Genomic DNA, 27,831 nt, shown 5'->3' on the forward strand with positions numbered 1-27,831 from the left:
GGTTTGATCCTTAGCACCACATAAAAATAAATACATAAAATTAAGGTATTGTGTCCAACTACAACTAAAACAAATATTAAAAAAAAAAAATCGGCACCTGCTACTGGGCCACAGCAGTATCTCCATCTGAAAGAGCGATGCTTTTCATTGCTCCATTTCATCACTGCTTTCTTTCTTAAAACAACTTTTGGTTGGTTTTTACTAATGACTTTTACTATTTTTAAATGTTAAATAATGGCACTGAAAATTTTAATTTTTAAAATATAAGATGAACATATTAAATTTTTTTATTGCCTTTGGTATTATTTTTAAACCATAAATTGTTTCATTTCTTTTATTTTTTTTAGTACTGGGAATTGAACCCAGTGGCACTCAACCACTGAGCCACATCCCCAGCCCTGTTTTGTATTTTATTTAGAGACAGGGTCTCACTGAGTTGCTTAGCGCCTTGCTTTTGTTGAGGCTGGCTTTGAATTCTCGATCCTTTTGCCTGGGATTAAGGCGTGCACCTGGCCATAAATTGTTATGTTTGATTTATATGATAACATGAAATGAAAATTGCTCTGTTTAAATATTTTAATCTTATTCTTTAAAACATTTTAAAAACTTTATAAAATGTTTGTAACTTTTTCCCAAGAAAGTATTGATAAAAAAAGGTAAAAATATTGTAAATGTTTCTAAATGTATTAAAGTAAATCAGAATTCATGGAAGTGCATTTGAAAGTATGTAATATTCAGCTTCCACTCAGTTTATTCATTCATTGAACAATTATTGAACAAACTGACCAATGTGTTAAGAGTAGCATGTAAAGTTTTTTTTAGAAGCAAATTAATTTTATTTCTAAGACTTATATTAGGTTTTGGATATTCTTGGTATTTCTGCCTTTTTTGTTACCATTTTTTCTTCAAAATTAGGAGTATTTTTTTAGTCAAATAAAAATATAGCACATCCCATAATGGTGAAAAAGAAAACTATCTAATTACATTTTTAAACCTATTGATGAATAGTTTTTTAAATGTTCAGTTTTTAAAATACCAAATTTAATATTTTTAAGGATCTATTTGTTTTCCTTTAGAAAAGTATGCTATAGTTTAGCTTTAAATAATTACCTAATTTTTTCCTCCTTGGCAAGATAATTTTAGAGACTGAAAAAGCACAAAATAAATCTCCTTCTAGACTTGATTCCTTTGTAAAGACTTTAGAAGCAGACAGAGATTACTATAAAAGTGAAGCTCAGAATTTGAGAAAAATGCTCAGAAGTAGATCTAAAAGTCCAAGACGCCTGTCTCCATCTTCTCGGGTAAGTTGGAAACTTATAAATATTTTGAAGTTTGTTGCTCAAACACTGACTGTTATTCTTTGATTTACCTAATCTGGGAATACTTTGTTTTGATTTGGCATGAATTACTGTATCACAAAGATTGGGGAAAAAAGGTTTCTTTGAAGGCAGAGTGGACAACAATATTGGTTTTTTATTTATTGGTGTTTAGGAGGTAATTAGACAAATTTGGAGCAATTTGGGATGAAACTGTTGTAAAAGGGAGGTGACTTTTGTTATTTATTCTTCACTATTTCATTGAATAGAGATTGTGTTTGTATAATAGAGATTAGTACCGTATGTGAAAGAAGAACTTCACATTCTGTATAATTGTAGGGTGCAAACTGTGATGTAGAGCTTTTGAAGACAACAAGAGATCGTGAAGAACTTAAATGCATGCTGGAAAAATATGAGCGTCATTTGGCAGAAATTCAGGGTAATGTCAAGGTTCTTACATCTGAGAGAGACAAGACCTTCCTTCTTTATGAACAGGTAAACTTATTTATAAATAAGCAAATTTTATAAGTAACAACATGTGCTTTTAGAGGTATATAATTTTTTAAGTTCTATGAAGTACTTAAACCTATCAGTCAAATTAACCAATATTTGGGAATTATGTTTGTTCTTAAGATATTCCTAATGAACAGTAACATATTTCTAGTTTTATATGAGTACTCACATATACTTATACCCTCTAAAAGATTATACACATGTGTAAAAATAGTCTGATTTTTGGATTAAGAAATGAGGCTAGGGGTTGGGATATAGCTCAGAGATAAAAAACTTGCCTAGTATGCATGAGGCCTGAGTGTTGAATCCCAAGCACCACAAAAATTAAAAAAAAAAAGAAAAGAAAATGAGGAAAATGTATAATGATAGGATTTGGTGAGTTCAAGGTAAAAAGATCAGGATTTGAGTGTTAAATACTAACATTTTATTTTGGGAACTGCTGTATAATTTACTTAATTTCAGAGAGTAAAATCACATTGTAGTTTATCTCTGTCTTGTTGCTTAAAAATGCATAGCTTTTGTGAATCAGATGGCTTTTTTAACCCCAAACTGTTAAATCTCATGAATCACAACATAATTTCTGTTAGTTAACTATGTGCAGAGTTCTAGGGTTACTACTCTAAAGGATAGAAAAAATTTTTTGCTATAAGCCTGCACTGTAATCAGGGAGATAAAAGTATATAGTATTTATTTTTGTTGTTGTTACTATAGGGTAAGTGGTTTGGATGATGTTTTAAGAAATAAAAGAAGTAAGCATTTTTAGTTAGGGTGATCAAGAAAATCTTTGTAAGATGTGGAGTTTCAACCCTGGAGAATGAATGGGGCTTCTATTATCCTGAAAGGGGCAAGAAGGAACATCCAGCCTAAAAGAATGGTATGAGGCAAACGATAAAGTAAATCAACAGATAAATAGGTCAGCTTAAGACTAGAGCAGATTGTACTTGTTAGTGAAGTAAGAGACATTAAGACTTGAAAGGAATATTGAACTAGAGCAGGAGTCTGGAAACTTTCTGAAAGGCCCAAATAGTAAATATCTTCAGCTTTTCAAGCCCTGTGGTCTCTATTGCAACTGTTCAACTCTGTTGTAGGTGAAAACAGCTGTAGATGATACATACATGAATAAATTGAAATTATAATAAAACTTTACAGACACAGAAATTTGAATTTCACATTATTTTTACCTGTTATGAAAAATTATTCTTTTGCTCCCCAGCCATTTATTTATTTATTTATTTATTTTTCTTTTTTTTTAATTGTTGGTTGTTCAAAACATTACATAGTTCTTGATATATCATATTTCACACTTTGAACCAGCCATTTATTTAAACATGTAAAAAAATTCTTGGAAATAACAAATGGCCAATGAATATATATGAAAGAAAGTTTAACATCTTTAGCTATCAGGGAAATGCAAATCAAAACTACATTGAGATTTTATTTCACTTCAGTTAGTATGGCAGTCATCAAGAATACAAATAGTAAAAAATGGCAAGTATGCGGAGGGGGGGAAAGGAACACTTATATGCTGCCCTTGACCCATGTGGGCAGCTGAATTTAAGGTCGCTCATGTGAATTTCCAGAGACACCAGATAAAACACAGATATACTTTACCTTTTTTTTTTAAAGAGAGAATTTTTTAATATTTATTTTTTAGTTTTTGGCGGACACAACATCTTTGTTTGTATGTGGTGCGGAGGATCGAACCCGGGCCGCACGCATGCCAGGCGAACGCACTACCACTTGAGCCACATCCCCAGCCCTACACTTTACCTTTAAACAATCTTCAGGAGGGCTTCTCCACTATCAGCCTCAGGCTCCCCAAATGGGAGAGCAAGAGAAAGTCACGAGAGGCTGCGGAGAGAGCAAGCACATTCGGAAATGAACTTTTATTGGGGGGACCCTATTCTTAGAACGTTCCATCCAAAAAAGGCCAGAAGGGCCAGGGTTATAAGGGACAGGTGAGTATAATTCAACCCAAGGGGCATCACCTATATCTGAAGACACACCCTCAACTTTCTGGACTGGAACAATGTCCAGGTCACTACAGAATATAGTGACTGGTCAAAACCTTTCACTTTAGGATGGAAGGCACGAATCATTCAGAGTGGCTCCTCACACTTATCCATTGATGATAGGATTGTAAATTAGCACAACCACGTGGAAGTCAGTATGGCAGTTCCTCAAAAGACTAGGAATGGAATTACCATATGACCCAACTGTACAACTTCCCCTTATCTATTCAATAGAATTGAAGTGGGGCTGGGGATGTGGCTCAAGCGGTAGCGCGCTCGCCTGGCATGCGTGCGGCCCGGGTTCGATCCTCAGCACCACATACCAACAGAGATGTTGTGTCCGCCGAGAACTAAAAAATAAATATTAAAAATTCTCTCTCTCTCTCTCTCTCTCTCCTCTCTCACTCTCTCTTAAAAAAAAAATTTAAAAAAAAAAGAAAAAAAAAAGAATTGAAGTAAGCTTACTATAGCAATACATGCATACCTATGTTTATAGCCACACAATTCACAATAGCCAAGTTATAGAACCAGGATAGGTGTCTATCAACAGATGAATGGGTAAAGAAAATGTGGTATATATGTCTTTTTTAGGAAAATGGATGGAACTTGAGATTATTCTGTTAAATAGAGCAAGGGTTGTGTATTTTCTGTCATATGTGTAAGCAAGAGGGTAGAAAAGCAAGAAAGGGGCATTGCTCTTGAAATTAGAAGGGGCACTGGTAAAACAGAGGCAGGAGATCAGCGGGAGGAAGGAAGAAAGAAAAAGGAAAACTGGGGAATGAAAGTGACCAAGTTATGTTATGTTAATTTACGAATATTTCATGATGTTTTCCACTATTATGTACTATTATATTGTACCAATAAAACATTAATTAAATAGAAAAAACATTCCTAGCTTATAGATCTATAAAATCAGGAGGCAGGCTGTATATTTGGCTTTAAACTCTATATAATTTGCTCACTTCTGGACTGTGATGGTAGAGGCTATCCCACAGACCTAATTATGGACTCATACTTCACTTTAAAAGCAGTGTGCAGTTTCTTACTTTTAAAGCAAGAGAAATATGAGCAAAAATCAATTTTAACCTAGTGGCAACCTTTTATTATCTTACACATAATCTTTCTGTATTTCTATTTTTATGTAACAATTTGTTTTTTAAGAGAATTAGAGGACACACACACACACACACACACACACACACTGTGGACTCCTTACAAGACTGTTACAATGTGCATGCACAAGACATTTAAGGAGGTAGTGAGGGTGCCATCAGTAGAAATAAATACAGGGACCAATATAAGAGACATGAAGGAAGACTTGACAAGATTTGATTTTAGAGACAGAAACACTATGGTAATATTCACTAAACCAGTATTTTGTGTGATTTATGCCGATATCAAATTTATTCCACAAATGAAAATAATTGAAATTCTTTTTGAATGACAAAATTGTGATAATAGAAAAACTAAGAAAGCCATTGGTGGTTTGAGGAAAATTGTGACTTTGTTGTTAGATGGAGCAAAATCATGGTGATATGATCAGGTAGTTACTGCCATCAGTCAGTAAGAAATATAGGATTGGAGAGGGGAGAGAGCAGGAGCTGATATGTGGCTCTAAAAGTCATCTTCTTAGAGGTAAGTTCTGAGCCTCATGGTAAATGAAGTCTCTAAATGTGAAGGCTCTACACAGCATAGTAAATGAAGTCTCCAAATGTGAAAGCTCTTCTTAGACAGATATCCTCCCACCCCCATAATCTACAAGAGGCAAAGAGGAAAGTTTGAAAGATAAAAAGAAGACAGAAAACTAGGGTAGAAGTTGTTACAAGCACAAGGGAGGAAGGAATCTCAAGAGCAAGGTTATTAAAAATAGTGTCAGATGTTGCCAAAATATGAAGAACAGGAACTGAGAAAAGGCCATGAGATTTGGTAAGTTCAGTAGTTGAAATTCTGTAGTACCACAGGGATGGAACACAGGTTATACTGGGATGAGAGAGTGGTAAGGAACAATTGGCAATGGGTACAGATAGTACTGTGTGTGTGTGTATGGGGGGGTAAAAGAGACATGGCCTGGTAAATGGGACAGTCGGATTAAGTGACAGGTTTTCAAGATAAGGGAACTCTTGTACATGATTAAAGGTGGGGGAGACAGACAGTAGAGAGGACACTGTTCAAGTTGAGAGGAAATAATTATAATTTAGTCAGGGAGCTATAAGAAGGCACTTTAGAATATGAAGTATGGTGTTTCTAAGGAAGACTTAGCTATGGAAATTGGAAAGTAATATATCTTTCTCTGAGACTAACTGAAAAGATAGTGATCCCAATGAAGAAGAAAGAAGATAAGGAGACTTACACAATGAAGTCTCCTCTTCAGGTGTGCAATAGATTTGGGACTTGGAGGTCATGAACAAATGTTCAGAGAGTATTGTGGGCTATTGGGAAGGATTGATGGGTTTTTCTGTCAGTGTAGAAGTAGCCTAGAGATGGAAATGGTATATACACTTGGAGACAGAAACACTATGGCAATATTCACTAAACCAGTATTCTGTGTGATTTATGCCATTTTCAAATTTATTCCACAAAATAGATAAATGGAGTATATTAAATATATTTCTTAGCAAAACCTTCTGTGTTGCAATGACTTGGCAAAGACATTATAAAGCAAACTCCTATTTCAATTAATTGACTTGCATTTATTTGTATAAATGTATTTGAAAATAAAAATGGTAACATTTCCTTACTGAACAAATATTAATATAGGTTTGCACTTTAACCAGTTAGGTATAAGCTATATTATATTTAGTTTAAAGCTTGTTTTAAAAAATTATATGTATTTAAATAATAGGCACAGGAAGAAATTGCCCGACTTCGAAGGGAAATGATGAAAAGCTGTAAGTCTCCAAAATCAACAACAGCACATGCTATTCTCCGGCGGGTAGAGACTGAAAGAGATGTGGCCTTTACTGATTTACGAAGAATGACCACAGAGCGAGATAGTCTGAGAGAAAGGCTAAAGGTTTGGAATGGTTTTATCTATCTGAACATGTGTGAAACACAAAAACATTGACACTAAAAGCACTTTATTTTGTCTGTTTTTTTAAACAGATTGCTCAAGAGACAGCATTTAACGAGAAGGCTCATTTGGAGCAAAGGATTGAGGAGCTGGAGTGTACAGTTCATAACGTAAAAAAAAAAATCACTTGGCTATAACCTCAGTGGCTTTAAAACCCTTCCTTTTTTTCCCTTTGTTCAGAGAAGTTCTTTTACTTATCTAAGATAGCGTTTATAGTCCTTAAGGTGATATGTATGATGTAAACAGTCACTTTTTACTTATTTCCTTCTGAAAATGTGAGTAAAGTTTTTTGTGTTAGTTGCAAAGTATTTTATTTTAAAAAAAACTATTAGAATGTGTTCTCAGGAATTTAAGTAGCTTTACTTCCTTATTTTGTTAAAGATAATATTGCTAGTTATGAAGATATAATAAAGAATTTGAGATGCTATAAATAGATGTTATGACTATAAAATCAGAATTAAGAGAATTTGACTTTTTTCCACCAAGTTTAATTGAGTATATTTATAAAATTATCTATAGTTTTGTTATAAGTAAAATAAATTAGAAAAATTATTTTTCTTTTCATAATCCTACTTTATATGTGTAATTTATTGATGTTGGGTAACAAATAAATCCTTTTGCAGATAGTGTGCATACTGTAGTCAAACTGAACCAGAATGAAAAATGTAGACTGATATGTTTTATTAGTCTTTATAAAAAAGCTACACAATGATTTGCTTTTATTCTTACTATTCTATACCTTATTCATACAATCTTCCATAGCATTTAGGTCTAATCTGATCATCACATTAAGTAAATTTTGCCATAAACCTGGTTTGTACAGAGGGAATATGTCTCTGCAGGAAGACTGCTCTGGCTGTTTTCTTTTTTTTAGCGATGGCAGTAACTTTGTCATTCTACTTGTTAGCTTGATGATGAACGTATGGAGCAAATGTCAAATATGACTTTGATGAAGGAAACCATAACCACTGTGGAAAAAGAAATGAAATCACTAGCAAGAAAGGCGATGGATACTGAAAGTGAACTTGGAAGACAAAAAGCAGAGAATAATTCTTTGAGGTAAACTAAATTACTATTAAATAACTAATGGTTTATAGTGTATGTTATAATGAAAATTATTAAATTTTATTTCTGAGAGGATTATTATGAAGCAGCTGTAGAAACCTCAGGACACATTGAATGATTTCCCCAAGATCAGAGACTATAAATGGCATACTTAACTGGGAAGTATACTTCAAGTAATATTAACCTTACATTTGGATAATGCCTCAGCTTATCTGAAATAGCTTTTACAAAGCCCTTCCGGGTATTGAGCATATTCAATTTTGGTATTCAATTGTTTAATTTGATTTAATAACTTTACGTTCTGTTCTGCAGTATGAACAATGTAAAACAGCATAAAGCACAGGTTTGATAGTAGCTTAGAAAAGGTGGTTTAGAATATGGTGAAAAGTCATAAAGAACAATAGCATCATGTGGTAGAACTTAATTAATTGAATGTTGAATACATCACCTAACTCTTCCTATATATTGGTATAGTAGCAGAAGAAATATCAATTAAAGTAGCCCATAGGTAATATGTATGTGAGAATATATTTTTGAAAGACTTCTATCTTAGTGGTTTTACTTTTAGTATCTGTTGATGTGAGAAATAGAGGTTGTACAAATTCAGTAAGTTTGAATTCCAGTACATCTGTGAACATTTGAAAAATGGTGGTTGATATGATTGTGAAATATATTATTAAATCCCAGTATGTCCTTAATCTTTCCATGATCTGTGGCGCATTGATTGGAGTTGCTTGTCAGGACAGATAAATATTCAAATTCTTTCCCTTCACATTTTAAAAAACATTTCCTGTTTATAAGAGTATTGAAAACTCAAATAAAATGAAAGTAATAATAAAGCAAGAAAGACACAACAAAGAAAACCTTGCAAAGTGTAAAGTACTAAAAAATTTAAATCATTCCCATTTTCATAACCCAGGGGAAAATAATTGATACAGAACTGTTTCCAGCTCGAAATTGGTTTTCCTGCATATATTTCGTAGCTTTCTGTGTAATTGAGATCACCTTTGTATAGTTTCATTTTTGGCCATTTTCATTTAATCATTTGCCATAAGCACTTCTCCATGGCTTTAGACATTCTTTAAAAGCATTTTAGTAGATTACATGCTATGATAACAGACAGAGGTATAATAATTTAGGGAGCCAGATGCAGTGATGCTCGCCTATAATCCCAGCAGCTCAGGAGGCTGAGGCAGAGGAGGATCGATAGTTCAAAGCCAGCCTCAGCAACTTAGCGAGGCCCTAAGCAGCTCAGTGAGACCCTGTCTCTAAATAAAGTACAAAAAAAAGGCTGGGGATTTGGCTCAGTGGTTAAGTGCCCCTGATACCAAAATAATAATAATTCCTAGTATCAAAAATAATAATTTGGAAGATTTTTTGATGCATATTTGTCTTAAGAGTTTTGTTACAGTGAATTGACATACCATAAACTGTACCTTCAGTTTGCTAAGTTTTGACTGGTGGATGTGCCTATAAAACTCACCACAGTCAAGATAGTGGCCTATCCTTTACTCTCAGAAGTCTCTCCTGCTCATCTCTAATCCTTTATTTACCCAACCAATCCCCAGGGAACCACTGATTTTATTTCTGTTATGGAGTTTTTTTTCTTTTCTAAAATTTATAATACATGAAATCATACAGTATGAATTGTTTTGTCAGGCTACTTTCAATAAGCATGACTATTTGAGATTCATTCATGTGGCCATATGTAATTAATAATCCCTTTTGATACTGAGTATTGTTCCATTGTATGGATAGGTATGTAGACATTTGGGTTTCCAGTTTTTGGCTATAACAAAACTGCTGAGGACATTCCTAAGTAAGTCTCTGGGTGAACAAATGCTTTGATTTTTCTTGGATTGAAATTTCTAAGTCATGGTATGTTTCACTTTTGGAGAAGCAATTAAACTGTTTTCCAAAGTGGTTGTACTGTTTTATTTTGCATTTGCACTGACAGTGTATGAGTGTTTCAGTAGTTACATATCCTCACCAACATTTAGTGTACATTGTCTTTTTAACTTTAGTGTTTCTAATAGGTATATGTTATGATTTTAATTGGCCCTTCTCTAATGATTAGTGATTTTTCAGCATCTTTTCATGTGTTTATTTGCCATTCATATATCTTCTTTTGTGACATATCTCTTCAAATCTTTTGTACACTTTTACTGAATTACTTATTAAGTAAAAGTACCTCTGTTTTAGACATAAAGCCTTTGTCAGGTCTGTTTTGCTGATATTTTCTCCTAGTCTGGGGCTTGCACTTTTATTTTCTTAACATTATCTTTTAAATAGCAGATATTTTTTATTTCAAATAATTTTGAAGAAAGGTGCATGTATTTTGTGTTCTTTTTAAGAAATCTCTGTCAAGGCTAAGATCACTGAGATTTTCTCCCAGTGTATTTTCCGAATAGTTTTCTAATTCTAGCTATGGTCCATTTCAAGTTAACTTTTGTGTGTGGTGCAAAAGTTCCCTTTTTTTAAATTTTAAATTTTTTAAAATTTGCATATGGATGTCCAGTTGTTCCAGCACTATATTTAAGTGTCTGTTAATGTTAACTATAAGAACAATGTTTTGCAGCAGATCTTGTATTCCTACACTTCTGTGTCCCTTGAAGAGCACTGCTCACTTCCCCTCTCTCCACCCACTAGCAACTACCTTTTAGCTTTTCTTTTTATAAGTGAGGCATTATGCAGTATTTGTCCTTCTGTAACTGTCTTAATTCACTTAACATAATGTTTTAGATGCTCATATATATGTATATTGATTTGCTGATTTTGTTGTCTATTTATGTTCTCTTGTAGCTGCCTTAACTTCCTTAAAGTAATTATTTTGAATTCTTCATCAGGCAGTTTGTAGATCTCCATTTCTTTGGGATTGGTTATTGGAAAATTATTGTGTTCTTTTGGTAGTGTCAAGTTTCTTTGCTTTCTTTGTTCCTTGTTCCTTTGGGTTGAAGTGTTTACATTTGAAGAAATAATAACCTCATAGATTTTACAGACTAATTCCAGCAAGGGAAGATCTTTACCTACAGGTTGGTGCAAGAGTGCTCTCTGGATGTAGTGTAGCAGCTCAGCCTCTGGTGAGGACACAGTGGTATAGTCTTCATGCAGCTCTGTCAGATAAATTTGGTGTCAACAGAGATTTCAGAGGTCCTCAGCAGCTGAAGCTGTGAATGTCTACAGCAATGGCGAGGGCTGTTGCAGTTCCTCTGATCTCGTTGTCTCTTTTAGGGAAGTTGTGCCCAAGATATCTATCTTGGCACTGGTGTCCTCTGTGTGGACACTCATGGGATGGCTTAAGGGCCCAGGTCCAGTGCATGGCTGTATATAGCTACTGTTGCTCTGGGAATGGAGATTCAGACATGTCTGCTGCACTGGTGGCTGGTTTTTTCAGAGTGGCTGAGGGACTGGAATTCAGTACATGTGGAGTAACAATGGCTCCAAGGCCCAGCCATCAACTAACTCACTATGGTGGTATCCCAGATATCTGAGGCATAGGTGCATGTGGAGAAGTGGCAGAGGAAGCACATGCAAAGGGACTGTGGCATCTGGCTCTAGACTGAAGTGGTGGTTCTGGTGTCTGAGATGCAGGCGTGCACAAAGCATCTCTGGTTTGGGACACAGGCAGGTTAGGTAATACCCTGTTTAAGGGCTGCACAACATTGACTCCTTCTTGCGGGTAGGACCGTATCAGCTTCTTCCTCTCTAGGGGGTCTATGGTAGGTATTCCTGATAGTTTATTTCCACGGTGAAAGTTACCAATGACCCTTGTAGAGCAGGTTACTGGAGACCATGGTGGCATCCACCACATGGCTAATACAGTGGCCTCTGCCTTCAGTTGTTCTAGCCACCTCCAGATGTCTCAGGTATACTCATCTCCCAGGAATACTTTCTGAGTTGTTCTCTCTTTTTTGTTTCCATCATATTGCTGTTGGTTCTTAATTGGACACTGAACCCTTCCTAAAATATATTCTTTCATGGATAGCTATCTGGTTGTTTCTTTGTGGTAAAAGGTGAAGTCTGAGCTCTCTTCTCCCATCTTATTGATGATACTTCTCATATCTTTAATTTTTTGAAGAGACTTCATACTGTTTCCCATGGTGGCTTCAACATGTGCTTCCCCCAAACCCAACAGTGAACAGTGCTCCAGTTTCTTCCTCACCAAAATCTGTATGTAGTTTTTCTATTGTTTGTTTGGTTTTGGTAGCTATTCCAATGAATTTGAGGTAATATCCTACTATGGGTTTGATTTGCATTTCCCTGATAATTGATGATGTTGAGCACCTTTTCACATACCTGATGGTCATTTGTATGTCTTTTTAGAGAATTCTCTATTCAAGTACTTTGCCCATTTTTAAAAAATATTTTTTAGTTGTAGATGTTCACAATACCTTTATTTTGTTTATTTAGTTTTTTTTTTTTTAAATGTGGTGCTGAGATCGAACCCAGTGTCTCACACATGCTAGACAAGCACTCTACCTCTGAGCCACAATTCCAGCCCACTTCATCCATTTTTAAACTGAGGGGTTTTATGTAATTATTTTGCTACTGAGTTGAATGAATTTGTTATATATTTTGGATATTAGCACTTTATCAGATATGTGGTTTCCAATTTCTTCCATTCTTTATGTTGCCTTTATACTCTGTTGAGTTTTAGATAGTTTCAGGTAGTCTAGTTTCACTTGCCTGTTTTTGGCTTTGGTATGATATCTAAGAAATCATCGCCAAGATCAGTATTATGAAGCTTGTCCTCCTTTGTTTTCTTCTAGGAACTTAATGTTTTCTGTCCTTCTGTTTAAATTTTTAATTGGTTTTGAGTTGATTTTTGTGTATGGTAAGATAAAGGTCCAATTTAATTTCTTGCCTGGGGTAATCAATTTTCCCAGTGCCACTTGTTGATGAGACTTCTCTTACTCCATTGTATATTCTTAGCACCCTTGTTCCACCCTTAGCATCATTTTATCATTGTTAAGTAGCTCTGAAATATGATTTGGAATTAGGAAGTTAATTATAACCAAGTTTCACAATGTATTAAAAAAAAAAAGCCTGCTGAGAACTTCTTTGGATTTGGGGAGATAAAATGATATTGAGCCTTCCCACTCGTAAACACAGTATCTCCACTCATTTAGGTCTCTAATTTCCCATCAGTGATTTGGAGTTTTTAGTGTACAGATCTTGCACGTCTTCTGTCAGATTTATCCCTGTGTATTTCATATTTTTATGCTATTATTAATGGGGTTTTTATTATTTTATTTGTTCTTTTTAGATATACAGGACAATAGAGTGATTTTGACTGTGTGTGTGTGTGTGTGTGTGTGTGTGTGTGTGTGTGTGGTATGCCTTATCCTATTTAGGATTCTAGTGTTGTGTTGTAAATAATGTAGAGTTTCACTGGTCATGTATTCATATATGAACAAAGTATAGTAATGTTTGATTCATTCTATAGTTGTTCCTAATCCCATCTCCACATCCCTTCCCTTTATTCTCCTTGGTCTAATCCAGTGAACATCTGTTCTCCCTTGCCACCCGCATTGAGTGTTAGCATCCACATATCAGAGAAAACATTTGGCCTTTGGTTTATTGGTACTGGCTTATTTCACTTAGTATGTGTCTCCAGTTCTATCCATTTACTGGCAAATGTCATAATTTCATTTTTATTTATGGCTGAGCATTATTCCATTTTGTGTATGTATACCATATGTATTTTCTTTATCCATTCATCTGTTGAAGGGCACGTAGGTTGGTTCCATACTTTAGCTATTGTGAATTGAGCTGGTATAAACATTGATATGGCTGCATCACTGTAGTATAATGATTTTAAGTCCTTTGGGTACATACCAAGGAGTGGGATAACTGGGTCGAATGTTGGTTTTATTCCAAGTTTTCTGAGGAGTCTTCATGCTGCTTTCCAGAGTTATTGCACCAATTTTCAGTCCCACCAGGAATGAATGAATGTACCTTCTTCCCTACATCCTTGCCAACAGTAAATTGGTTTTTAAATTTTACTTTTCAATTGTTTATTGTTAGCATATCAAAATTCAGTTGTCTTTAAAAAAATAGACGCAGTATTTTAGAACAGTTAAGTTTATGGAAAAATTGTGAAGATTGTTTCTATATACCTCACACCCAATTTTCTCTAGCAACATCTTACATTACTATAAGTGTACTTATTGTAAGTAATGAACCAATAAAGTTAATACTTTATGCAGATTTTCTTAGTTTTTTCCTAATATCCTTTTTCTGTTCCAGGATTCCATCCAGGATACCAAATTAAATTTAGTTGTCATTCCTCCTTAGGCTTCTCTTGGCTATAACAATCTCAGAATTCCTTGTTTTTGATGATCTTGGCAATTTTGAGGAGTACTCATGAGGTATTTTGTAGACTGTGTCTCTATTGGGGTTTGTCTTAAATTTCCCCCATGATTAGATTGAGGAATTATGTTTTTGGGAGAAAGATCCCAGAGATAAAATGCCATCTTAGGGTATGTGCATCCAGGGTACATATAGTCAATAGGATTTAACAGTGCTGATTTTTCTTTAAATGTTTATTTTTTTAGTTGTAGTTAGACACAATATCTTTATTTTATTTGTTTTTATGTGGTGCTGAGAATTGAAACCAGGGCCTCGCACATGCTAGGTGAGCATTCTACCACTGAGCCACAACCCCAGCCCCCGATTTTGTTCTTTTTTTTTTTTTTATTGTTGGTAGTTCAAAACATTACACAGTTCTTAATATATATTTCACAGTTTGATTCAAGTGGGTTATGAACTCCCATTTTTACCCCATATACAGATTGCTGTATCACATCAGTTACACTTCCATTGATTTACATATTGCCATTCTAGTGTCTGATGTATTCAGCTGTCTATCCTATTCTCTACTATCCCCCCTCCCCTCCCCTCCCCTCCCCTCCCCTTCCCTCCCCTTCCCTTCCCTCCCCTCCCCTCCCCTCCCCTCCCCTCCCCTTCCCTTCCCTCCCCTCCCCTCTTCTCTCTCTACCCCCTCTACTGTAAATCATTTCTTCCACTTGTATTATTCTTCTCTTACCCCTCCTTTCCTCTTATATGTAATTTTGTATAACCCTGAGGATCAACTTCCATTTTCATGCAATTTCCCTTCTCTCTCCCTTTCCCTCCCACCTCTCATCCCTGTTTAATGTTAATCTTCTTCTCTAGCTCTTCGTCCCTACCCTGTCCTTAGTTATCCGATTTTGTTCTTGATCACCTATATGACTGAAGTAGTGGCTGCCTTTTCCAAGATGTCTCATATTTGGAATATTCCAGTGTGAAATCTTTTCAGGTGGGCCTCTTTCAGTTAGCATTATGTACTTAAGGTTCATTCATGTCTTTTGTACCTTGATCATTCATTTCTTCTTATTGTTAAATAATATTACATTGTGAAATATACCACATTTTGTTTATCCATGCACCTGTTGAATGAGATCTTGTTTCGTCCCATGTTTTTTGGTGATTATAAATGAAGCCGCTATAAATTTTTGCATGTAGGTTTTTGTACGGACATAAGTTTTCAAACCAATTCAGTAAATACTTAGGTGCGTAGTGTGCTGGATTGTGTTGTGAAACTATATTTGTAAGAAACTGCCAAACTCTCTTCCAAAGTGACTATATCATTTTGCATTCCTACTTGCATTTAAAGAGAGTTTCTGTTGTTCCACATGCTGTCAGCATTTGGTATTTTCAGATTTTTGAATTTTGGTTATTCTGATAAATATACAAATATATCATTGTTATAATTTTTAGTTCTGTAATAACACAATGTGAAGCATCTTTTCATATGCTTATTTTCCATTTGTACATCTTCTTTCATGAACTATTTAAATTTTTTGCCCATTTTTAATTGTTTATGTACTTATGGTTGAGTCTTAAGAGTGCTTTGTATATTTTTGGAACATTTCTTATCAGCTATATGGTTTGCAAATATCTCCTCCTAGTCTATGCATTGTCTCTTTATTCTTTTAACTTTATTTTTTTGAGAGAAAAAATTCTTCATTTTATTAAAGTTAAACTATAGATTGTGCTTTTTTGTTGTATTTATAAACACATAATTTTTATGTTAACATAGTTTTGCATTTTACACTTAAATGTCAGTGATTCATTTTTAGTTATTTTTTGTGAAAAACGTCTATGTTTGGTTCATTTAATTTACTATGGACATCCTAAAATTGTTCTAGCACCATTTATTGAAAAATTATTCTTTCTCCACTGAATTGTCCTTTACTTCTTTGTCAAAGATCATTTGAATATATTTACATGGGTCTCTTTCTCAAGCTCTCTATTCTGCTTCATTGATCTGTGTCTGTTCTCTTGCTAAACCATGCTGTATAGATTCCTATAGCTTTGTATTATGCCCTGAAACAAGTAATGTGAGCCTTCACACTTTGCCTTCTTCAATACTGTATTGTCTATTTTGAGTCTTTATGTTTCCATTTAAGGTTAGGATTATTTTGTACCAACTATAGAATAGCTAGTTGGGATTTAAATTGAAATTGTGTTGAATCTATAAATCAATTGGGGAATGATTGACATCTTAATATTGTATGTTTAAATCAGTGACATGAAATACTCTTTGATCATCTTTGAGTCTTTTGTTAATGTTTTGTAATAATTTGCATGTAGATATTATGTATTTAATTTTTGAAAGTTCCAGGGCATTTTTTACTTCAAATATTTCTTATGCTCAATTTTATTCTTTTTATCCTTTATTGTTTAAAGTGTATCTATAGTTCTTAGATGCTCCATCCTAGTTTTCATTTTTTTTCTCGTTGCAATTTATTTTTTAATTTTTAAAAATTTTTATTTTTTAATTGTTGATGGACCTTTATTTTATTTATTTATATGTGGTGCTGAAAATTGAACCCAGTACCTCACACATACTAGGCAGGTGCTCTACCACTGAGCCACAACCCCAGTACCTCTTTGCATTTTAGTTTAAGCAGTTTTCTATTGAACTTTTCTCAAGCTCAGTGATTCTTTTTCTTGGCTGTATTCCATGTACTGATGGACCCATCAATGGCGTTCTTCATTTCTCATAGAAAAATGGATGTGTCACATTCAGTATTTTTTTGTTCCTAGAATTTCCTTTTGATTTTCAGACTCTGCCTCTCTGCTTGCATTGTCCATTTGTTATTGCATGTTGCTTACTTTCCCATTAGTTACCTAAACCATTTGTCATGATTATTTTACATTTTCTATCTCAGAATTCCAACATCTGTGTTTGGTTCTGATCCTTCATTTTAATTTTTCTTGCCTTTTGTTGTGCCTTGTAATTTTTTTGTTGTTGTTGAAAGCTGAAGAATATGTGTTATTAAACTTTAGAAACTGACATTGAGGCCTTTTGTGTGAATGTTCCTATTAACTTGGCTAGGAGTTGGGTTGTATTCAATATTTGCTTTTAGCTATAGGTACCAGAAGTTTCAGATTCCTCTTTTGTCTTGATTTTTGTTTACGTTTGTTGAATGTTTTTTATTTTTAAAAACTTGTTCTAATTAGTTAAACATGACAGTAGAATGCATTTTGACACATTGTACACGAATGGAACTTCTCATTCCTCTGGCTGTACATGGAACAGAGTCACACTGGTCATGCAATCATACATGTATGTAGGGTAATATTGTCTATCTCATTCCACCATCAATCCCACCCCCACACTTCCCCTCTCCTCCTCCCACTCCCCTCTGCCCAATCTAAAGTTACTCCATTCTTCCCTACCTTTTCCTTCCCACCCCACTACCCCCAATATGGATCAGCATTCCCTTATCAGAGAAAACATATTCACCCTTTGGCTTTTTGGGTTTGGCTTATTTCACTTAACATGATATTCTCCAGGTCCATTGATTTACCTGCAAATGCCATAATTTCATTCTTCTTCAAGGCTGAATAATATTCTATTGTATATATATATATATATATATATATATATATATACATACATACATACACATACCACATTTAAATTTGTTGAATTTTTTTTAAGTTTTAAATTGACTCATAAAAATTGTACATATTTATGTACATATTTACTACATGATGTTTCAGTACTGTAAACTATGTCACATTCAAATCAGAGTAAACATTTCTATCTATTCAAACCTTTATTATTTCTTTGTTATAAAAACATTCAAAATCACTTCTTGTGGCTTTCTTGGTATAAGTGACACATTATCATTACCTATAATCACTCTATTTACTGAATATCAGAACTTTCTCCTGTCTTATTGTAACTTGGTTCCTATTATAGGGTCCTCATTTTCTTCTTGTGGTGTCTCCTCTTGATTTGGGGCTTCTCTGAGAATTCCTCAGTGAGTGTCTGTATCTTCTTTCTCTATGATTATCATGGAACACTGTTGGTAAGGAGAGGCGAAATGTGGCCTGTAGACTTAACACTTAAGTCTCACTTCAGTCTCCGGTACCATAGGTAAATAAATTTTTTATCCTTGGTGATTTAGTCTATTGCTTTCATAAGTAGTATTTTGCAAAAACAAAACAAACCACAAAAATGAAGAAGACAGTTGGACACCTGAATGAATTATAATATGGACATCTGCTTAACTGCTCCCCAGTTCAAGAAATGGAACAGTACAGCCACTTTAGAAGTTTCTTATGTGTGCCTCTTTATTTAATCATAGCAATTCAGCTTCTTCAAAAAAAAATCATCATTTTGACTTTTATAATTATTTTCTGCTTACTTTATAATTTTACAATTTGTGCATCCCAAGAGATTTTGTTTTATACTTTGTGATTATTAATAAGGTTGAGTGCCTTTTCATACAATTATCTTACATATTTTTTTTTAAAGAGAGGGAGAGGGAGAGAGAGAGAGAGCGAGATAATTTTAATATTTATTTTTTAGTTTTCGGTGGACACAACATCTTTGTTTGTATGTTGTGCTGAGGATCGAACCCAGGCCGCACACATGCCAGGCGAGTGCGCTACCACTTGAGCCACATCCCCGGCCCTTATCTTACATATTGTTTTGTAAAATGCTTGTTTATATTCTTTCCCCATTTATCTATTTGGTTGCCTTTTTAAAACTTACAGCAGGTATAGAAGCTATGTTCTACAATTCTTTGTATGTATTCCAGGTGCCAATCCTTTGTTGATTATTTGTAACTTCTCTCACTCTTTGGTTTGTTTGTTTTGCGAGTTTCTCTCTCTCTCTCTCTCTCTAATTTTTTTTAAATTGTTGTAGATGGACAGCATGCCTTTATTTTATTTATTTATTTTTTTAATATGGTGCTGAGGATCAAACCCAGTGCCTCATATATTCTAGGTAAGCGCTCTGCCACTGAGCTACAGCCCTAGCCCTGTTTTGTTCTCTTAAAACTATCTGTTGACTAACAAAATTTATTTACATAGTCAGATTTATAAGCCTTTCCCATTTCATTTTACTATTATTGGCTCTTTGCATTTCTAATTTCTATATAAACTTCAGAGTAGGTTGGTCAGAGCCTATCCCCTACAAGAAAAAATAAAAACATAAATATTAATACTTTTTTAAAGTACTGTTTTATTATCATAGTAACAAATACAGAATTAAGTAATGCACAACATAAAACCAGCCCACTGAGCAATTCCTATTCCACACTTGACCGTTAACTGCTGAAGATATTTATTTTAAGGGGTTTCACAGTCCTGACACCTTTAATCATTTCACAACAAAGTCGATTGGCATATAAAGTAAAATATTATCTTGTAGCCAACTTGTCCATTTTATATCTACAAGATGACTAGTCTAAAAACTGAAATATCAGTGTTCCCTTCCAAGAACAAAAAGTATGTATTCTTAGAGGACTTCACATAAATGTCCATGTGTTTAACCTATACAAAATTAAGCTTTTTAAACTTGTAGAACACAAGCAACTCAACCTAAATGTCTCAGTGTGTTCTTTTCTGCAAAATTCTGTCTACTATGGAAAGATAAATTACAAAAATATAAAATTTTAGGGCATAAGACTAAATAAGTAGTATCTGTTATAGAGATACCTATTCTTTACCAATTCCCATCCTTCCCTGCCCCTTCAAAATCATAAGCAGCTTTCTTTTGTGACAGATAATGTGAAAATCCAATATATATAGCACATCTCTTGGTCCACTGACTGGCTATTCTATCATATTCTGAGTAAGATTATAGTTTGTAAGAAAGGAGCAGATGAAAAGGAGGACTTTAGAAATGATTAGTGTTAGACTCCAGTTGTGTCTTAATATGTTCAGGCAAATAACTTTTCGACCCCAGATTAAATATTAGAGAGGTGGGTTATTATATAAAATGTAGCCCTTGGAGACTTGAAGGGATACTCTGGTATAAAGTGACATCAGGAAGGAGTATACCACCCTCATACATGGATCCTGGGGCCCTGGAATGGTGATCTCCTTCATAGATGTTATTTCCTTTGGGACAGCACAACTCTTAGGTAGACTATCTAAAGTGATCTCTGTCAGTTCCTTCTAAGCCCTCTTGGTGCTGTTGGAAGGGAAGTTTGGAGTTTTTCTCATGTTGAATTGACTCTTTCTTGGAGATGTTTGTTTCTGGCTTGGTTTGCTGTTAGAAAGATGAAGATGAGGAGCTGGTGCTGGTCCTCGAGTTGTTATCCATCATGGCAATCCGTTCCCTTCCCACCCTGGAGATATTTATCTCTTTGTGTCTGACTCCTCGATGGCTAGAGTTGGGCCTAAGTAAGATTTTGATTGGCAATGAGTTTCATCACTAGATGAAAAGTCATTTTATATTCTTTCATTGCTTGGAAGATTTTGGGTAAAATTGGAGTTGTAGAACCTACCAGTAAAGCCACCGGAGTCTAAACCTTTCTATAAGGGAAAGTTTTTATTTCATTTATTTAATAGATAAAGAAGCTCTTGACATATCATGTTTCATACATTAGATTCAAGTTGGTTATGAACTCCCATTTTTACCCCAAATACAGATTGCAGAATCACATCTGTTACACATCCACATTTTTACATAATGCCCTATTAGTAACTGTTGTATTCTGCTACCTTTCCTATCCTCTACTATCCCCCCTCCCCTCCCCTCCCATCTTCTCTCTCTACCCCATCTACTGTATTTCATTTCTCTCTTTGTTTATTTTCCCATTCCCCTCACAACCTCTTATGTGTAATTTTGTATAACAATGAGGGTCTCCCTCCATTACCATGCAATTTCCCTTTTCTCTCCCTTTCCCTCCCACCTAGTGTATCTGTTTAATGTTGATCTTTTCTTCCTGCTCTTCCTCCCTGCTCTGTTCTTAGTTGTTCTCATTATATCAAAGAAGACATTTGGTATTTGTTTTTTAGGGATTGGCTAGCCTCACTAAGCATAACCTGCTCTAATGCCATCCATTTCCCTGCAAATTCCATGATTTTGTCATTTTTTAGTGCTGCGTAATATTCCATGGTGTATAAATGCCACATTTTTTTTATCCATTCATCTATTGAAGGGCATCTGGGTTGATTCCACAGTCTAGCAATTGTGAATTGTGCTGCTATGAACATCGATGTGGCAGTATCCCTGTAGTAGGCTCTTTTAAGGTCTTCAGGGAATAGTCCGAGAACAAGAGTGCAATCCAATTATGAATCTGTTCATGGATTAGTCCACTGACAAGGTTAGTTCCCACCTGCGAACACTGTTACACTGGGGACCACACCTTAAACACATGAGCCTTTCATTACAGATCCAAACCAGAACCCATTTCAACACATAACCTATGTTAAAATTATTATTAAGCTGGGTTACATTCCTTTCCTCACACAAAGTCTTTGAAGCCTGGTGATCATATCACACTTGCAGCACATCTTGATCTGCTTCAGTTCAAGGGCTCAGTGGCTGTGTGGGGCTCCGGGCTACCCTGGGGAATAGGGCAGATGTAGACAGTGACCGCTTTCGGCTGATTGACTCTTTTCTACACTCCATGCTGAACAACCTTTTAAAAGTGTCCTTTCTCAGGGTCCAACATAGTTGATTAGCTTTTGATATAGTGTGGTTACAATCATTTTGAACATCACTCTTCTTGACAGAACTTGGAGGTTTCCCAGTCTCTAGCCACAGTTGACAATGTCTTGATCACCGCAGAGGACAACAAATCACTCTGTCAGTCTTTGTCTCTCTGACTCTTTCTGCCTTTGCTTTTTCCCTCCCACTCATTTTTTTTTAAGAATAAAAATTGATTAATTTTTTTCTGGTTAAAAATAAACACACACACACACATTTTAAAGAATCAGGCACTCAAATGGAACAAATACAAATCAACTGTAGCTTATTCCATGAAGATAACCATCAGTAGTGTTCATGTAGCTCTTCCTTTGGTGTCCCAAACATACGTTTATGAAAAAAAGGTTGATATAATATGTGCTATTGTCGAGGCACCCTGAACAGGGGTTGAGCATGCCCCCTTAGCCTTGAGTAATAGGGGTGTGGAACTGGAATCAAATGCAGTATGAAGCAATGGGCCTTCCCTTCCCTCAGCAAGGAAGTGCAGCTCTGGGATTGGGCATCACCCAATGGGACTGGGCTGCACCCCCCTGTTTGTTGTAACACTATCCCTTGCCTTATTTGGGTGGAATATTCTATTAAATGTCTTTCCCCTAATAAAAACAGGGGTTAGGGGTGCACTCGCTCTCTTGTCTCTTGGCTGCCTTTCTTCTTTTGCCCTCCAGCACAGGAGCTGACCCCTGAAGTCGCAGAGCCATCCCTGACCCCTGAAAAAGGTATTTTGTGTTTGTGTGGTCTTTTCATTGCCAGCCCAATTCCCGTGTAGTGACCCTGAATCCGTGGCTGTGCAGGACGTGGGCGACATGCTATTTTACTTAGCGTGCTAAAATTATGTATTATGGATATATACTTATTAAAAATATGGATTGAGGGAGGAGAGGAGGTTAAGGGGAGGTGCTGGTGAATGAAATTGATCAAAATATGTGCATGTCTAAATACATTGCAACAAATCCCACTTTTGTGTAAACTCCTAATAAACCAACAATAAATAAATAAAAATATATATTGAACTCCAAAAAAAAAAAAAATAGATAAAGAAGGAATTAAGGGCTGGGGTTGTAGTTCAGCAGTATAGCGCTCGCCTAGCACATGTGAGGCCCTGGGTTTGATCCTCAGCACACATATAAATAAATAAAATGAAGGTATTGTGTCCAACTACAGCTAAAAAATAAATATATTTTTAAAAAGAAGCAATTAAACTTTTCTTCCTTTTCCAGTCAGTATATTTTTTAGGTATTTATACATTCTGTCTAATTTTTAAAACAATGTTCCTCATAATGTTCTTTATAATAGCCTATGAACATTTTTACTGTCCACAGAATCTGGAATGATTTCCTATTTTTCTCTTCTGGATTTGGTGGATATCAGTCTTTTCAGTGTATCAGCTTTTTGCTTTGGTTATGATCTTTTCTGTTGTTTCCTTATTATTTCACTAACTCTTATTATTTTCTTTCTTCTGCTGGCCCCCCATTACCTCCAGTTTCTTCAGATGAATGTTTACCTTATTACCTTTTGGGCCCTTTTTTCCTAATAGAAATATTTAAGGCCATAAATTTTCCTCAAAATGCTTTAGTTGTATTCTACACAAACTATGATATGTACTATTTTCCTCATAAAGTTTTTTTTTTCTAATATTATTTCCCATTTGATCCATTGGTTGTTTAAAAGCATCATTTTTTTTCTTGGTCTCAGAGATTTAACCCAGGGGTGCTTCACAATTGAGCCATATCCACAGCCTTTTTATTTTTGAGGCAGGGTCTCGCTAAATTGCTTAGGGCTTTTCTAAATTGCTGATGCAGGCCTCGAACTTGTGATCCTCTTGTGTCAGCCTCCTGAATAGGATGATAGGTATGCACTGCTACACCTGGCATAAGCATAATTTTTTAAATGTTCAAAATCACAATGAATTTTTTAAAAATATATTTTTTGTAGATGGACACTACACAATGACTTTTTTTTTTTTTTTTTTTTTAATGTGGTGCTGAGAATCTAACCCGGGTCCTGCCCATGCTAGGCGAGTGCTCTACCGCTAAGCCACAATCTCAACCCAAAATCACAATGAATTTTCAGTTATCTTTTTGTGATTGATTTATTACTTAATTACTTTGCAGAGCATACTGTTAAGTTTTATATTTCTAACATTTATTAATTTCTATTTTATGGTTAGTTTCTGATAATGAGCTGTGTATTTTTATTTTTATTTTATTTTTTGGTACTGGGAATTGAACCCAGGAGTGCTTAACCACTGAACCACATCCCCAGCCTGTTTTATGTTTTATTTTGAGACAGGGTCTCACTAGGTTGCTTAGGGCCTCTCTACGTTGCTGAGGCTGGCTTTGAACTTATAATTCTCCTTCCTCAGCCTCCCAAGCTGCTGGGATTACAGGTATATGTGACTGTGCCTGGCAATTTAGGTATGTTTTTTATTTACCTATTAAGTCAAGTTTGTAATTATGTTATTCAAATATTCTACACTAAATTTTATATCATTTTCATATCTATTTTAATTTCTAGTATGTTAAATTTTTCCATTCTGATTGTGAATATGCTTCCCTTGTAGAGCTGTCAGTTTTTTCCTTATATATATGAGGTATGTCCTTAGGAACATATAAACTTAGAAATTTTATATTACTAAGTGATCTTTATCTCTAATCATGTTTCTTACCTCTTGTCTGATATTTATGTAGCTATGCCAGATTTTTTTTGGTATTCATTTTCATGAAAAATGTTTACTATTCTTTTACTATTAACCTTTCCACATCTTTGTTTTAGCTATCTTTCATAAACATGATTAAGTCTTTAAATCTATCTTTATATTGCAACTGGATCATTTTATAATTTATACCTTTTAGTTTAAAGCTAGCATGTCATTGGCCTTTTTATTGTTCTACATATGATCATTTTTTTCTCATTTCCTGCCTTCTTTTGGATTGATTTTGGATTCTTTATTCTTTTAATGTTTATCTGAGAAATCACAAGGACCTTAGAACAGGATCTCCATTTAGAAGCTCCTTCTCAACTTATGTGCCATTGTGGTTCTATATTTTAATAGTATATGAGTGTAAATACACACACACACACACACACACACACACACACTTAATAAGACACACTAGTTGTTTGCTTAGTTGGGTCTTGTGTAGATTGGCCTATATATCTGCCCATTTTTTCTTTTCATTGCCCTTCGTTCCTTTTATCAATTTTTTTTTCTGACAGAAGAATAATCTTCAGAATTTCTTTTAAAAATTTGCCCCACTTTTACCGTTTTTTGGGGGGACACTATTATATATTTTTAGATTTAGATAATTAAGGTAAAATAAAAAGTCAATTTCATGAGTTTAGACACATATATTATGCCTGTGTAGCCACAACTTTAAAAAATATATGAAAGATAGAAAAGAGAACATTTCCTTCCCTCCAGATAATTCCCTACTTCCTTTTCCATTCAGTTTCCCTTCTCCCTATCACTTTGCACGTATTACCATTGATTAATTTTGCCTATGTGTGCATGTTACATATAGACAGTCCTCCCTTTACATGATTTCTTATACACATAAATTTAATTAATAGGTCTTAATTAAATAATACAGTTCAGATTTTGGTTACTGGAGTATATTAACTGTTGAGTAACTTGTTTGATTTTCTCTGCTGGTGAAGAACGAACTCTAGTGTTTCAAAGCAAGACTCATTTTCAGTGTTTCTATTCTGTTCCAGTGAGCCCTGCTTTCTAAGTAGTTATGTTGTTACAGATAAGCCAATTCTTAAAAGCTGGAGTGTTTTTTAGAATTCCTCCCAGAGATAGTTTTTAAAATGTCTTATCTGCACCTTTGCATCTAACATTCTTAGGTTCAAGATACTAGAATTTCCCATATAGTTGAACAAATGATAGAGAGATCTATAAGAAGAAAATTAGTCTCTATGTCCAGTGACTATGACTGGTTCAGTTTGATTTTGGGGAATGAGGAATAAAATGAACATCTATGGCAGAATTCTGATTTTCTTATTTGTTTGCTTGTATTGCCAAAACCACATAAAACCTTAGCATCTTAGTTATCTTAAGCATATAATACAATAATACTAACTGTAAGCATGTTGTTTTACAATAAAATATAACTTTTTTATGTTGAAAACTGAAATTCTTTTTCCATTAACCAATTCCCCATTTCCCCTTCCCCCTGGAAATCTGCCATTCTACTTTCTGTTCTTAAGAGTTTGACTATTTTAGGTACCTCATATAAGTAGAATCATGCATTATTTCCATTTCTGTGACTGGCTTATTTCATTTAGCATAATAACTTCAGAGTTCATCCATGTTAGACACCATAACACAGAATTTCCTTTCTTGTAAAGGCTGAATAATTGTCTACCGTGTATACCGCATTCTCTTTATGCATTCACCCATTGTTGGCTTGTTTCCACCTCTTGGCTATTTTGTATAGTGCTGCAGTAAACATGGGTGTGCACATATCTCTGAGATCTAAAGAACCTGGTTTTGGATATCAGCTACCTAGACTGCACATAGGAATTGTTTTTTTGTTTTTTATGTACCAGGGATTGAAACCAGGGACACTTAACCACTGAGGCACATCCTATGTCCCACCCCTTTTTTATTTTGAGACAGGGTGTTTTTTTTTTTTAGTTGTAGACACAATACCTTTATTTTATTTATTTATTTTTATGTGATGCTGAGGATCGAACCCAGTGCCTTGCACATACTAGGTGAACGCTCTACCACTGAGCCACAACCCCAGCCCCTTGAGACACGGTGTTTCTAAATTGCTTAGGGCCTTGCTAACTTGGTAAGGCTGGCTTTGAACTTGTGATTCCTTGTTTCAGCCTCCTGTGCCACTGAGATTACAGGCAAGAGTTGGTTTTTAAGCCCCAAATAGGGCTTAAAACTGCATATTCAGTAATTTACACTAGAGTCCCTTTAGGCTTTGGTAAAAGCCATTTCTAAATATATTCTGGACAATTCTTAAAAATCTGTTTTATGACATTGCAAGATTCTGCAATACAAACTATCAGCATAATTTTTAAGGTTTGTTTTTCTTGAATGCCTGGTTTATGATTAGTGATTTATTGATCTGGATTTGATAATTTATGATTATGCATGTAGTTTTCCATTTTCTTCTTTCTTATTAGGTGGTTCCCAGTGTTTGACAGAGATCTTATGGTTATTTGGGGGAATATTTGGTTGTAATGTAGTATAACAGCTTAAAATGGCCATAATGTATACTGGGATGTTTTATCTGTGTATGGTGGATGAAGAGGCCCTGACACTGTCAAAACTTCTGTCATCTTTTGTCTCACATATACCTCCTTTGTCAGTTTCTCACCTTTTGTTCCTATAGGTAAAGCAGTACCAGGAGGCTTTTCTTAGCAACTCGGACTGCAGAGTGGAATCAGATGAGGAACTTAGACAAAAAAAAAAAACAAAACACTTTTTTTTTTTTTGATTCCCACTGCCAAAGATTTGTATTTAATTGGTTTATTTGTGTGGCCTGGGTCTGGGAATTTGTTAGTTTGTTTTAGTGCTTTAAAATAATTTCATAGTTTAAAGAAAGTTACAAAAATACAGAGAAGTCCAGAAGCTGGGCATGTAGCTCCCAGAGAGGGGAAAAAACCAGATTAGAGGAAATTACTCATTTTAGAGCACGGGTTAAAAAAAAAAAAAATCCAAACGGTTATGAGATGGAAAGATTTCCCAGGTCCTTAATTGTCTTTTCAGCTTTGTCTGTCTTTAACGTGTTCATTGAGTTGTATTATTTTTAAAATTGTAATGATATTAGTATAATTTCATGAAGCTTTCTGGTTATTTTTCAAATCTGTTTTTTCTTTTTATTCTATTTT

The 27,831-nt window shown here is 34.8% G+C and overlaps 1 protein-coding gene across 3 annotated transcripts in view; it reads left to right on the forward strand.

Moving 5' to 3' along the window:
* Window positions 1-1,228: 1,228 nt before the first annotated feature.
* Tsga10 (testis specific 10) overlaps window positions 1,229-27,831 on the forward strand; it is an 81,642-nt gene continuing 55,039 nt past the window's right edge. For all 3 annotated transcript variants that reach the window (XM_026412563.2, XM_026412566.2, XM_026412565.1), the window contains exons 1-5: window positions 1,229-1,301; window positions 1,656-1,811; window positions 6,684-6,854; window positions 6,944-7,021; window positions 7,819-7,970. In XM_026412563.2, the coding sequence (XP_026268348.1) occupies window positions 1,251-1,301; window positions 1,656-1,811; window positions 6,684-6,854; window positions 6,944-7,021; window positions 7,819-7,970 (608 nt within the window). In that variant the 5' untranslated portion in view covers window positions 1,229-1,250. The remainder of the gene's footprint in view (window positions 1,302-1,655; window positions 1,812-6,683; window positions 6,855-6,943; window positions 7,022-7,818; window positions 7,971-27,831) is intronic.

The sequence above is a fragment of the Urocitellus parryii genome, chromosome 12, assembly GCF_045843805.1.
Source record: "Urocitellus parryii isolate mUroPar1 chromosome 12, mUroPar1.hap1, whole genome shotgun sequence".
Taxonomy (NCBI): Eukaryota; Metazoa; Chordata; class Mammalia; order Rodentia; family Sciuridae; genus Urocitellus; species Urocitellus parryii.